The sequence below is a fragment of the Gambusia affinis genome, linkage group LG02, assembly GCF_019740435.1.
Source record: "Gambusia affinis linkage group LG02, SWU_Gaff_1.0, whole genome shotgun sequence".
Lineage (NCBI taxonomy): Eukaryota > Metazoa > Chordata > Actinopteri > Cyprinodontiformes > Poeciliidae > Gambusia > Gambusia affinis.
This window is the reverse complement of record NC_057869.1, coordinates 3,240,653-3,253,172: the sequence shown is the minus strand read 5'-3', so window position 1 is coordinate 3,253,172 and position 12,520 is coordinate 3,240,653. Positions and strand designations below refer to the sequence as shown.

At 34.5% G+C, this 12,520-nt stretch overlaps 2 protein-coding genes across 2 annotated transcripts in view; one reads left to right on the top strand and one right to left on the bottom strand.

The window, feature by feature from the left end:
- Nucleotides 1-237: 237 nt before the first annotated feature.
- Nucleotides 238-8,739, bottom strand: ero1a (endoplasmic reticulum oxidoreductase 1 alpha). The gene is made up of 15 exons (XM_044141451.1): nt 8,362-8,739; nt 7,114-7,233; nt 6,949-7,032; nt 6,151-6,192; nt 5,977-6,056; nt 5,539-5,612; nt 5,133-5,253; nt 4,479-4,534; nt 3,558-3,584; nt 3,375-3,467; nt 3,055-3,301; nt 2,575-2,644; nt 2,166-2,252; nt 1,711-1,847; nt 238-1,164 (listed from the first exon to the last, which is right to left on the bottom strand). Exons 1-15 carry the CDS (start codon nt 8,434-8,436, stop codon nt 1,104-1,106), a joined length of 1,374 nt encoding a protein of 457 aa, XP_043997386.1. The 5' UTR covers nt 8,437-8,739; the 3' UTR covers nt 238-1,103.
- A 3,474-nt stretch (nt 8,740-12,213) lies between these two features.
- Nucleotides 12,214-12,520, top strand: part of samd4a (sterile alpha motif domain containing 4A) — a 59,958-nt gene continuing 59,651 nt past the window's right edge. The window contains exon 1 of the mRNA XM_044141438.1: nt 12,214-12,440. The gene's annotated coding sequence lies outside the window, so the exon portion shown is untranslated. The remainder of the gene's footprint in view (nt 12,441-12,520) is intronic.

Genomic DNA, 12,520 nt, shown 5'->3' with positions numbered 1-12,520 from the left:
AGAAAATCTGTGAAAATGTTTTGACAGATTTTTTTTTTTTACTGAAGAAGAGACTGAAAAACATTTTGGAAGCAAAGATTTGAAACTAGGAAAAAACTGTTCAAAACTACTTTTCAGATTCAAGTTTTTTTCTTTTCAAAAACCTTAATGGCGCCAATTTAGCTCCGTACAAGTGTTCAGTCTCAACTAGAAATGCAATCCAAAAGATAGTGACACAGTCTCTGAAAATACGAAAAATACAGCAAATATTTATTGCATTTATTGTTTGAAACTACAGAAATGAAACTGGATTTATAGCCCGCATATGTTCATTTCTTCTTTTTTGATTTTTAGTTTGGCATTTCTCCTGACAAAAATTAAAAGGGAATACAAATTAGGCAGAAAAGGCGGGAGTTTCCATAGCAACAGGTGACTAAGCATTTTCAAAAACTCTTTTTCTCATTGTTGTAACAGCGCTAACAGAAGAAAAAAATATAAAAGTTGAAGTCGCGTTGCCCATCAGTTGCTTGAGAACATTTTTCGTTTACCACAAGATAATTTTATTTTATATTCTGTTTTATAAATGTCCAAAATGGATCCCCAGAAAGTAAAGGACAATAAAACTTACTCAAAATCTTAAATAAAATTAAAACTTGACATCTTTAGCTGTGAAAATGTTGTTAATATTAAGGAAAATGTATTAGTCTGCCGTTCTTTAACCATTACTTTGAAAAGATGTCGTTGGTGTAGTTTCTTGAACAACAGCGCCACCCACAGAGCAAAACTATTATTAGACTTTTCTTTAAATCAGACAACATTGACTTTCATATAAGGGGATTTTATTATTGCATAGAGATATTTTAACAATATCCTTCAATCTCACTAAAGATCTGCAAATACAGTAGATTTTTATTTCACATAAGTTAACTTAAAGGGCATTTAAATCTCACATAAATGTCAAATGCTATTTAAATTCAACATAAAAAAAATATTTTTACAGGAAAATATCTCCAATTAACAGCTGAGTCTTCCTCATCACAGTGACTTTGGTCACTGCAGCTGGATTAAAATGGACAGAATATATCGTAGTTTGTAGATCAGGGCCTAAAAAATCCTCCTTGTCATCATCGCTCCTCTGCCAGCAGCGATCTGAAGGTCTTCAGCTCTCTGATGCTCGTGGAAATCCTGAGAATGTTTTCAAAACATTTATAAAGAAGTGTGAAGGAACCAATTTAGTTTTACATTCAAGAACTTTCTGGAAAGCACATTTAAAGGGGACCCATTATGCAAAATTCACTTCACACACATTTTTGTTGATTCATTTGTGTCTCAACTGTTTCTATAAACAAAGTCATAAAAAAAACAAAAAAAAAAACAACAACCATGTATCTGTTTTTTGGTGTCTGGAAAATGAGCCGTTTCAAAAACCATCAGAATGTTTTGTCAGAATTGACAGGCACTGCGCTGTCACCCAGCAACCCCAGCCTGTTACCTAGCAACCCAAAGAGAGTTGAGTTGGGGGCGTGGCCAGAAGCAGCTTATTTGTTTTTAAAGTGACAGAACCCAAAAACAGTTCACTCTGAAAGGATAACTCATCATCTAAAAATGGTTTTGTGTAAAATCTGATGTTTTCTATCGATCATGAACTTGTTCTAACTTGATCAAAGGAGCATAATAGGTCCCCTTTAGGTTGATAAAAAATATTTTATTATGAAGGGGACAGATTCCCACCTTCCGAAAGCGTTGAGGAGCGAGACGACTTCCTGCCGGTTGAGCTGGAAACTGGGTCGTTGCTCTCTGGACTGGGGCAGCGCTTCAATCTGTCGCTCTGAAAACAGGATCTTCAGAGCCGTACCTAATCCCTGAGTCTGGCCGAGAGAGACACAGAGCAAAACAAAAAACACACATGATGTTCAATTTCTTCACATGCAGAGAAAAATGATTTTTTTCTGAAACAAAACTTCCAAATTGAGTCAAAATGTATAACTCAAAATAAAGTAAATTTTTATTTTTATTTTATTTTCTATGCTAAATGCAATACAACAACATTACAGAGCGATACAGTATTTATCCTATTTTAAACCAGTAATTAAAATGTATTTATTTAAAATATACTTTTTGAGAATATCTATAATAGATCCTTCGGTCACTGAAGTTCTCATTAAGCATTTTAAGCACAAGCGCACCTGTATCTTTCCCCAGACACGACATTTAAAGCAGCCGACGCAGTCCATGATCCTGGAGATGTTGAGAAACGCCAGCCTGATGTCCTCCTGGTGGAAAAAGTGAAAATTCACAAGATAAATAATTAAATATATTAATTTATAGCAACATGTAAATAAAAATATTACAAGCGTTAAAACTTATTCACAACTGATTGTGTTGGAATTGCAGTATTTTTGTCTCCCATAAAGTCGTAATAAATTTGTGCAAAGAGCTCCCTCTGCTGGCCAGCACAAACGTAACAAGATTTCTGATCCATTGTGATGTGTTATGAATTAGTTTCCAACACATTTTCCACATGTAAGAATTTAAGAAAACATCTTATGTTCTTAGGAGTATAAAACTGAACTGACATGTTAATTTGTTTCTCACCTTCAGTTGTGCCGCTTCTTTTTCATCTCCAGCAAACAGAGAAGTCTCATCAAAGTGCAGAGGAAAAGACCTGGAAGAATAAACGGGAAGAAAAATAATCACTGCAAAAAAATAAATAAAAGAGTCATAATGCTCACATAATGTCTCAATGTTGCTTCTAATTAACAGAGAAACTACAAACGTGAGGCTGTAGGACTCACTGATTCAGTTTTACTTGACAATTCATGTTAAACCGGTAAAATTCAATCAAAACATTGAGATTTTTCAGTGTAGAAGCATCCATCCCTGGTTGAATATTAGGGTCAGATCTTATAAGGTCTGACCCTAATATTCAACGGCGCCCTCTGCTGGATGGGGGGCCTAACTACAACACTGAAAAAGGGTCTAAATGGACATTATTATTTAATTGGTTGGAGCTAATTTTGGACTAATAAACCATTAATCAACAATTAATATTGAACCAGTTAACTTTAGACTGACCTGGCCAGATTTAGGATCTCTAGAAGCAGCTCTTTGTGTTTCTGGTCCTCCTTTGGTCGACCCGTGTACAACCGGAAGGACGGCTGACTGAAGAACGGCAGAACTTTGGCCAACGCTCTCAGCTCTATCAGGTACAGGAAGTAGAGGTTGCGGAGCCTCTTGGGGCCTTCGCCGGCCGTCAGCTCAGAGTCGAAGCGCTGCCTGAACTCAGACACATTGTGACCCCACTTCCTCTGAAACCAATTGTCTGAAGAGAAAGAAGAGGAGGCTTAAAAAAAGCATCACAAACATGGAAATCCAGCAAAGTTAGCGTGTCTCACCATCCAGGAGGTACCGTGCGCTCAGATGAACGTTGATGCTGGCGTGGAGACCAGATATCAGACGGTAGAAAGCTCTCTTCTCCACACACTGACCTGAGACAGGAAGCAAACCAACAATAAAGAAACTGGAAAACACTCCAGAACATCTCATGCTGTTCCAGGTCAGGTGGAAACAAAACTGACCTTCCAGCCAGCTGTAGAAGGTCCGAGCTGTGAAGGATACCAGATTGTGAGAACTCCACCAACAAAGCTCATCAGTGACCTATAATGCTTCCTTGAACATGTTAGGATAGGTCTATTGGACATACAAAACATGCTTACAACATTCTGAGCACTAAATTATTCTTAGATAATGATAATTTCTGCCTATTTTAGCTCCTTTCAGAAGGAGCTGATTTAGGGTCTCTGTCATTTTAAATCCCAATAAGGTGCTTCTGCCCCCCCGCCCCCCACTGTACATTTACACTCCCACATGAAAATGGCTGCAAACAGATATACAGTTATACAACTGGACATCTTTGAAAAGCAGAAGTGGAGCCTCCTGCACAATAAACAAGAATGCAGCAAATGGTTTCTATAAGGTAAGTCAACAACAAAACACTCGTCTCTTCCAGCAGCCATTGCACATCACATTTAGTGGTAAATGAGTTCATTTTATTTAATTCATAAGTACTTAAAATAAGTTTGTTTATATTTTTTTGTTTGTTTTTTTTATACATTTAATGGGGTGTATTTTATTACTGTGGTGCTAAAACAAGTGAATTTCCCCACTGTGAGATTAATAAAGGACTATTCTATTCTAAAACCACCTGAACAAACATGCTGGTTTTAGCACAGGTTGCTAGGTAACAGGCAGAGTTCTGTTGGGGTTGCTAGGTAACAGGGCAGTTCCTGCTGGTTTGTGACATTATATTCTGGAGATCTTTGAAACGACTCATTTTCCAGACACTAAAAATCATTAACTTATTGCCAAAAACAGCCGTGTGGTTTTCTTAAGCACTTGGACTGTTTTTAGAAGCAGTTGAGATCCAAGTAAAAGCATAAAAACACAAAATGTAACATTTAAGAGCGCTAGCTAGCAAGATTGAATTAAAGACAGCTTACCTTCACTTCTCGAGCTGCTCTGAAAAGGCATGAGTGGTCGCTTAACAGTAAACGGCCTGTAATAACAAAAAACATAGAAACACTGAATGGTGCTTCATGGTGAAGCTTCAAAACTTTGATCCAACTGATCCAAAGAACCAGGGGTCTGCAACCTGCCGCTCTGGCTCTTCCACAATACGCCTGCATGAGTTTGGCTTAAATTTAAAAATAACTAATATTTTTAAAATTAAATTGTTTATTTTATTTGCGCAATATTTGCATTGAATTTTCACCCACCAAGAATTGGGTTAAACTAAACTGAGCTACGCTACGCTAAGCTACGCTAGTCCGTAAAATGGCGACGACAAAAGTTGGGATAAAAAACCAGAGCCGTTTGTTGTTCAACAATAATTTAATACAATTTTTACCCAAATGCACCTAAAAATAACCAAAGCAAGACAAAACTAAAACTACTAACTAATAAAAACTAAACAATATTTAACTAATAAAATTAGCTAACACACTCTAGAAACTGAAACTACCTTAATTATACAAAACGTCACAACACAATAAAACTGTAACGAAAACCCAGCCCTCTTATAACCCTGGTAAAGGTTGCAGACGCCTGATCTAGAATATTTTCGCTCAGCCGTTTAATTTTGCGTTGCGTCTTACTTGAAGCAGTTCTCCTCGTAGATGCTGTTCCAGATCTGCCACGCCTCCGGACCTTTGTAGCCCGTGTAACGCTCCGGGTTCAGCAGCAGGTCGACGTACTGGGAGTCTGGTGACTTCTCGTCTGGGAAACGGCAACCATTAGTCACAAACGGTAACAAACAGTCATCCATCTGTCAGGCCATTTCAGCAACACAAAGGAGCAAAACAGAAGCGAATCCTCACTTCTGTTTCCTAAAACAGCCTGCCCAGTTACTAAGATATTCATTTGTCTTGAATTTTTTGCATTATGAATCAATTTGTATTAAATATAGTACTTTATTGTTACCATTATTATTATTATTATTATTATTATTATTATTATTATTATTATTATTATTATTATATGGGCATTTATTTATTTCTGTACCGTCAATAACACAGAAACCCTCGGCCTTGTCATCGTGTTTGTGCCAATCCAATAAAGCTTCTCTTGTCTTCTCGCTGAAAACAAAAGCAGAGGTTATAATAACAATAAATAAAAAGAAATAATCATCACCATCCTCATTATCATCACCATAGTAATAAATAGAAACCTTATTTAAAACTGGACAATGTAGCTCAAACATAACTGTCACCATTTGTTGTGCTGCACCATATAAACTAATTTCTTGACAAGTTGTAAAAATGACTGTAAATATAATAATTAAATAAAATCTAACATAAAACTACAGGGTTCAGTTTCACAGCATTTCGGTTGTCAGTTTGCAGAAAAAGACGCCGTCTGTTACTGATGGAGGTTATTAAAGGCTGATTATTGGTTATAAATTAGCAGTTTTCTAAAACAGAAAGAGTCGAACTGGTTCACCTCAGAGAAACATCCACGGCTCCCAGATGTTTCTCCTTCTCACATTCAGTCAGCGGCTGCTGGTTTGCCTCTGCAGAATACTGACAATGAAAAAGAACATTTATTTTTTATTTTAAAAAGTAACCTCCATCAGTTTTGTGATGTATGAAGTGTATTAACTTTAAACTCTCTCACCTTGTCGTGTGGAATGGATCGGATTCCCTCTGGAACTTCGTTCTGGAAACAAATACAGATTTTCAAAAGTTCAAGTCAAATATTTTTCACTTCCAGTTGTTTTAAAAAGTGATTAGTATCTAGGAGAGGACGACTGAGGCAAGTTAAAGTTTTTATGAGTCTGATAGTAGAAACTCCATTTTCAGTAAAGTGTTTGTCCATTTCTTAGAGGAAAACTTTATTTTTGCCTCTATGATTTGTAGAGATTTTTGGTGTAAAAATAAATTTTTAAAGTTTAAGCTTTAAATAAACAAAAATAGAATGATGAAAGTTATTATAATGACAGGAAACTGCTCTGAAAGTCTAATTTGAATCAATTGGGATACCACAAGGCTGATCACTCAGTCCTCTTCTTTTTTGTATTAATTATCTCTTTAAGCCAAATTTCTTAATGTCAAGAAAACTACTGATTCTATTCAATTGTAAAACTTTTTGAAACTTTATCACAGCATGCAAAGTGCCCTCACTCAGGCTCTAAATATACAAAAGAAGAATGACGGATGGCATTATAAAACTGCCTGAACTTGTATCCTAATTTGAATCATTTGGGAAACCGCAGGGCTGAGCATTCGGACCTCTTCTTTTTTAATGTACATCACCGAGTTAAGCCAAGTTTCCTCAAACGGAAATGAAGAAAACTGATTCTGACATAATGATTGAGTTGACATACTTTGTTTTTGAATTTTCTAAAAGACACAAGTCTATATTTTCATAAACTTGTTTAATTTCTATTAAGAAATTGATCCAGGTGAGACTTACAGGTGAGCAAGGCTTCACAGCACAGTCTTTCAGACCACAGTGGCCGTCCGCCATCCAGAAAGGACATGGTTTTTTCAGATTCACCTAGAAAACAGGTCATCAGAAATGTTTAGAAACAGATTATTTAATCCGATACTCTGTGAATTACCAATCAGTCTGGATTACCTTGTAGAACCTGAAGTAGTGGAACTCCAGGAGAGATTGAAGTTTGGGGAAAATCTGGTCGTTGTTGAAACTGTCGATGGTTTCGACGTCACATGCACAGTCGTCCAGTTCACCTGTGACCTGGGGAAAAAACAATTTTCTTATATGAATCATAAATTTCTCAGTTAAGTCTAAAAAACCGAATGTCTCTCAGAAAGAAACAAGGAGCCTGATTGTTGAATAAGTGCCACCTTAATATAAAATGTAAATGGCCTGTATGGGCAGGATGCCTCACCGAAATTATTTTACTGTTGTAGACAGAAAAAGAAAGTCATAATTTTCCATGCAGTTATTACTGAAACAACAATATGCTGGACTGAACATGAAAAATTATGAATACAAAAGCAACAAAAACATGAGAAATAATCCCATCCTCAGCTTTCAAAAATTATTTACACTAAACAGCAGCATATTAATCTAAAATAAGGATTTAACTTAAGGATTTTTTAAAGTTTTAATAACATCTAATTAATTAATCTTCCCCAGGAAAACATAACATCTTGTGATTATATAGGTCAGTTGTCTTTGTAAATGTTTTGTTTTTGTTTTTAGGGGTTTGGATAAAACAGTGCAGCCTATGAAAAGATCAAGTCTGATTCTAACAGCAGTTTATAGAATGAGTCCTACTTATAGATCACATTGTTACATTTAATTCAACGTCTGTTATTCGTTTTCTTGAGAGCCTTAGTTATTATAGTAACACATTTTTATTTATAACAAACATATGTAAATCTCAATGACAATAAAAGCATTAAAAAACAATAAACACAACTTTTAAATGTCAATCAAGCCATTACAGACAAGAATGGTGTCTATTTTCCACCTCTAAATAAGAAGAAATGCAAAGATAATGTATTTTGGTGCATTTGGGGGCTTTTTGGTGCCCCCAAAAAACATTTGTGTTAAATAGCTAGCAACGCCCCTGAGTCTAAGCACATGTGATGCAAGGTGTTGATTATCAGCAACTCTTACACATGGCAGCACAAGACGGATACAGTGTTTACAGTGTAAAAAGAAAGCAATTTTGTACTTAAAAGTTTACGTGGATTAGGAATAACATTCTACATTTTCTGTTTATAGTGTTATGAACGCCTGGATTTAAAAGTTTTTATCCACTGTTGACGATTTAAGTGACCAAGTTACCCATAACTGCCAAAAATTTCAATAATAAATACCATCCGGGTTCAAATGAGGCAGGACATCGCTCACCTGACAGAAACACCTGCCGTGTGCAGATCTGGACACCTGGAGGAGGAAGAGAAGGAGAAAAACCACCGACCCCATCAAGATCTGTCTGGAGTTTTGCTCTCACCTTATTATTTACTACAGCTAATCTGAAGCCGCTTTCAGGTTATGTGTTTTGTTAGAAACTAGGGGAAAAAAACCGCTTCGGCAGTTGCAGCCGTGAGGAGGCGGTGATGGCATATGAAGTGTCATTTCCTGCTGTTTCCTCATTTCCAATCCGCTACGTGCCGTACGTGACGTCCGGCTGCCGCGCTTGTTTGACTCACATCTGTCTCCCTTGTCAACTACTGTTGAGCAAAAACAAGGTTTTGGTGAAACAAACAATGGTTCTCATAGAAGACCCGTTAATAGTGTATTTAAAAACGGATCAGCAGTTTCGTCAAATTCTGTCACGTATCCATGGTGCAATTCCCTAAATCAGCCACACGGGGGTGTAGAGGACATATTTATTTTACCGTTGGATTTATCAAAAGTTAACTTTTGATAATCCTACCATTATTTAAAAACGTTTTATCACGTTTTAAGAAGTAAGCCAATAAATAATTGCATTGAAGCCCAAGTGTCAGAGGTATACATTTGGAGATGTCTAAAGGAATTCTGGAATAAATGATCAAGAACCTGAAAAAAAAGAATATATAGCCTATGTGGAAGTTTTTTTATTTATTTTTGCCTTTACTTGTACTCATTTCTTTATGTCTTTATTCTGTATTGTGGCAGGATTAATACTCTACATACATACACATATTTATAAAATGGAAAGAAAATAATATGGGTTTTTTTTTCTTAAAAATAGGAAGGGTGAAAAGTGACACAATTACAATAATAAATAATCATTAATCACTAATTAAATGTACCCAGGTTAATGCAAATAATTAGCTACCAATTCACCAGCCTGAACAAATAATTGATTACTTATTCTTTGATTACACATATAAACTATTTCAGGTTCCAGTCGGTGGTTCTCACAAAAAAATCTAACTTATAATTAGCAGTTTCGTCAGTGTCACGTCTCTATAATGTAATATCCCAAATCAGCCACGCGGGGGCGATATAAGACAAAAGTCTTGACCTTCGGAAAACGTAGTACAGTTAAATTTATTTTATTAGTTACATTTGAATACAGCAATTTAATACTTATTCGGACAAATTTAGAAAATTTTTAAGTTTATGAAAAATTTGATTATAAGGTCATTTTAAGCAATAAGTTAAACATTAATGTAAACATTTTTGAATTACTGAAACTGTTACTATTACTTGCCATTTTAATAGTTAATTTTTTTTAACTAATAAAAAAATTAGCATTTTTTTATTTCCCCACTATTAGCTATTTTATTTTTTTAATGTTTTGTTAATTAACTATTAAAAAACTATTTTTTTAATATAGTTTAAAATATATATAAACTTACAAACTTACAAACTTATATTTGTGGGTTTGCTTAGCAGAATATTATTTGTAGCAGATATACTTTTTAAAGTGTTCTGAAGGCAACCTATACTGTGTTTACGCTGCAATTTATTTACAGCTTTAATATATTTATATAACATTTTAAAATGTACCATTCAGTGTATTTAGGAATGCCTACTTATGTCATTAAAGGTCTGCATTTTGGAACTTTTCAGAGTCTGAGAAGTGAAACAATTTAGGCATTTGAACTCAGAAATTTCCCTGTTTTTTTTTTCTAAACAATGATCTCAAAAATTTAGAGTTTTACCTAGAAAAATTTTGAGTTTTCCGATTGTATTGAATTAGATTAATCTTAATCTTTTCAAGAAAAAGCACAGACATTTCTGAGCTTGAAAAGTGAAAAATGTGGTATAAAAAAAACTATATCTGTTTTTTTCTAGTAGATGTTTAGTTTTTGTAACTCATAAAATTCAAAGTTTTTTCTAGAGAATTTGAGATGAATCTCAAATTTTGACTCTTTTTCTGGCAAATCTTTGACTTTTCAAATTCAGAAATGTCCTTGTTTTTCTAGAATATTTCTGAGATTCATTTTAAAAATTTGAGCTTTTTTTTCTAGCAAATTTTAAACTTTTGAAACTCAGAAATGTCCTTGTTATTTGTAGGAAATGTATTAACTTAGTCTCAAAATTTTGACTTTTATAGCAAATTTTGACTTTTCAAACTCAGACATGTCAATTTTTTATAGAAATTTTTTGATTTTTATCTAGTAAATTTGTGAGTTTTCAAATTCTCCTGCACTTTCTAGAAAATTTCTGGGATTAATCTCAACACTTCTGTTTTTTTTTTTTTTTTTTTTTAGAAAAGTTTTACTTTTCAAACTCAGAAAGTCAAGAAAAGATTTTTTCTCCAAGATTTCTAAGGTTGTTTTTATTTATTTATTAATTTTTTAGTAAATTTGTGACTTTTGAAAGCCGGAAATGTCCTTGCTTTTTCTAAACAATGTATGGGCTTCATCTCATAATTTCCGGGTTTTTTCCCTAGCATATCAAACTCAATGTCTTTGCTTTTCTTGGAAATTTCTGAGATTAATCTCAAAGTGTTTTTTTTTTTTACCAAATTTTTTTATTTTTCAAATTCATACTTTTCTTTGTTTATTTATTTTTTATTATTATTATTAGGATTCTTAAATTAATCTCATTTCTGATTTTTCTGTAACAAACTTTGGTCTCTTAAAACTCAGAAATTTCTAATTTTTTTGTTGAAATTTTCAGGGCTTAATCTGAAAATGTCTGAGTTTTCTGGCTGAAACCTACTTCTGTTTTTCTACCTATAATTGCCGTATGACGTCACAGTGAACCGTTTTCGGTGAGTTTTGGGAAAACGTCACACTCCGACGCTTTTCCATGTGGAAGTTTGTGGATTTTAAAAAGTTGTAGATTTCTGACGGACTTCCTGTTTCGGACATTTTTCTCTCTTCGGGGGTCGCTGCCCCCCTACCCCCACCCCAACTCTCTCTCTGTTTTGGTGCTTCCTCGCGCTGCCAAGCCCCTGACGTAATGCTCCGCTGTTAATGATTAGCAGCGCGAGCTCCCGGCCTACATCAAACAGGCCGGAAGCTGGCCGGGAACAGCCTTCAAAATAAAAGCTTCATGCTCAAAGTTGCGTTACGGCCAGCAGTTCCTCTGGTACGGCTGTCTAAAAGTGCAGCATCAAATATTAATTTGATTAACTAAAATTTGAAAAAGTTATCTAAAATTGTATCTTTATTTCTAGTTGTTAAGGCTTTTGATTGATTTTAATTTTATTTAGCTTTAACTTAACATTTTTAATCTTTTTTGGTTTTCATTAGTTTTAACCACTTCTTTGATATTTTTTATATTTGTTTTTTAAATGGTTAGTTTAACTTTAGTATTAACAAAACATTTCTTTTTAATTACATCTTTGTTATTTCGTTAGTTTTCATGAATGATAACAACTTTTAAACTAAATTTTGTTAGAATAAAACAAAGTAATTTGGATTAAAATTTGTTAAATCAAGTTTTACGTTGATTTTAATTTGAAATTCAAGTTGGTTATAATAAATTAAATTACATTTAATATAGTCTTAATTTTAGATTTAAATCCACCATTTAATTTAACTTAAGTTAAAAATGTTTCATGTTAAACTACATTTATTTAAGTTAATTTCATAATAATTGTGTTGTGGTTTTCTTTGCTTTGTATTTTCTGTTTGTACAAATTGTATTTGTTGAAATTTGTGCATAATCTAAAATCAGCAGCTGGAAAAAAGCCTTTTGGCTCATTCTGCAGAAATGCTAATTAATCTGAGTTGCTCCTGTCACAGAAATTAACGTATTTCAAATGAGTTTAATTGTGATCCTTCAAAATGAAGCTCCAGAGTTTATTTTGACATCCACGCAGCGGAACATGTTGCCTGCGTCCCGCTCGTCTTTCCAGAAAGCGGTTTAGAGCAACGCAGCCCGTCTGTTGAACGGACTCAGAGGGAAAAGTTAGGCAAGATGGCAAACCCAGCAGACCCGGAGTGAAAGGGCACCGCTGCCCCCTCTTCTAATTAAAAACAAGCCGAGCCTGAGTTTCCTCCTGCGGGGGAATCCGACGATGCAAACCGCGCCTGAAGGTAGGAAAAAAATAATAATCTAATAATTAAAAAAATTCAAACTAAACCTCTTAAGCGTCCCCTTCTCATCTTATATCCCC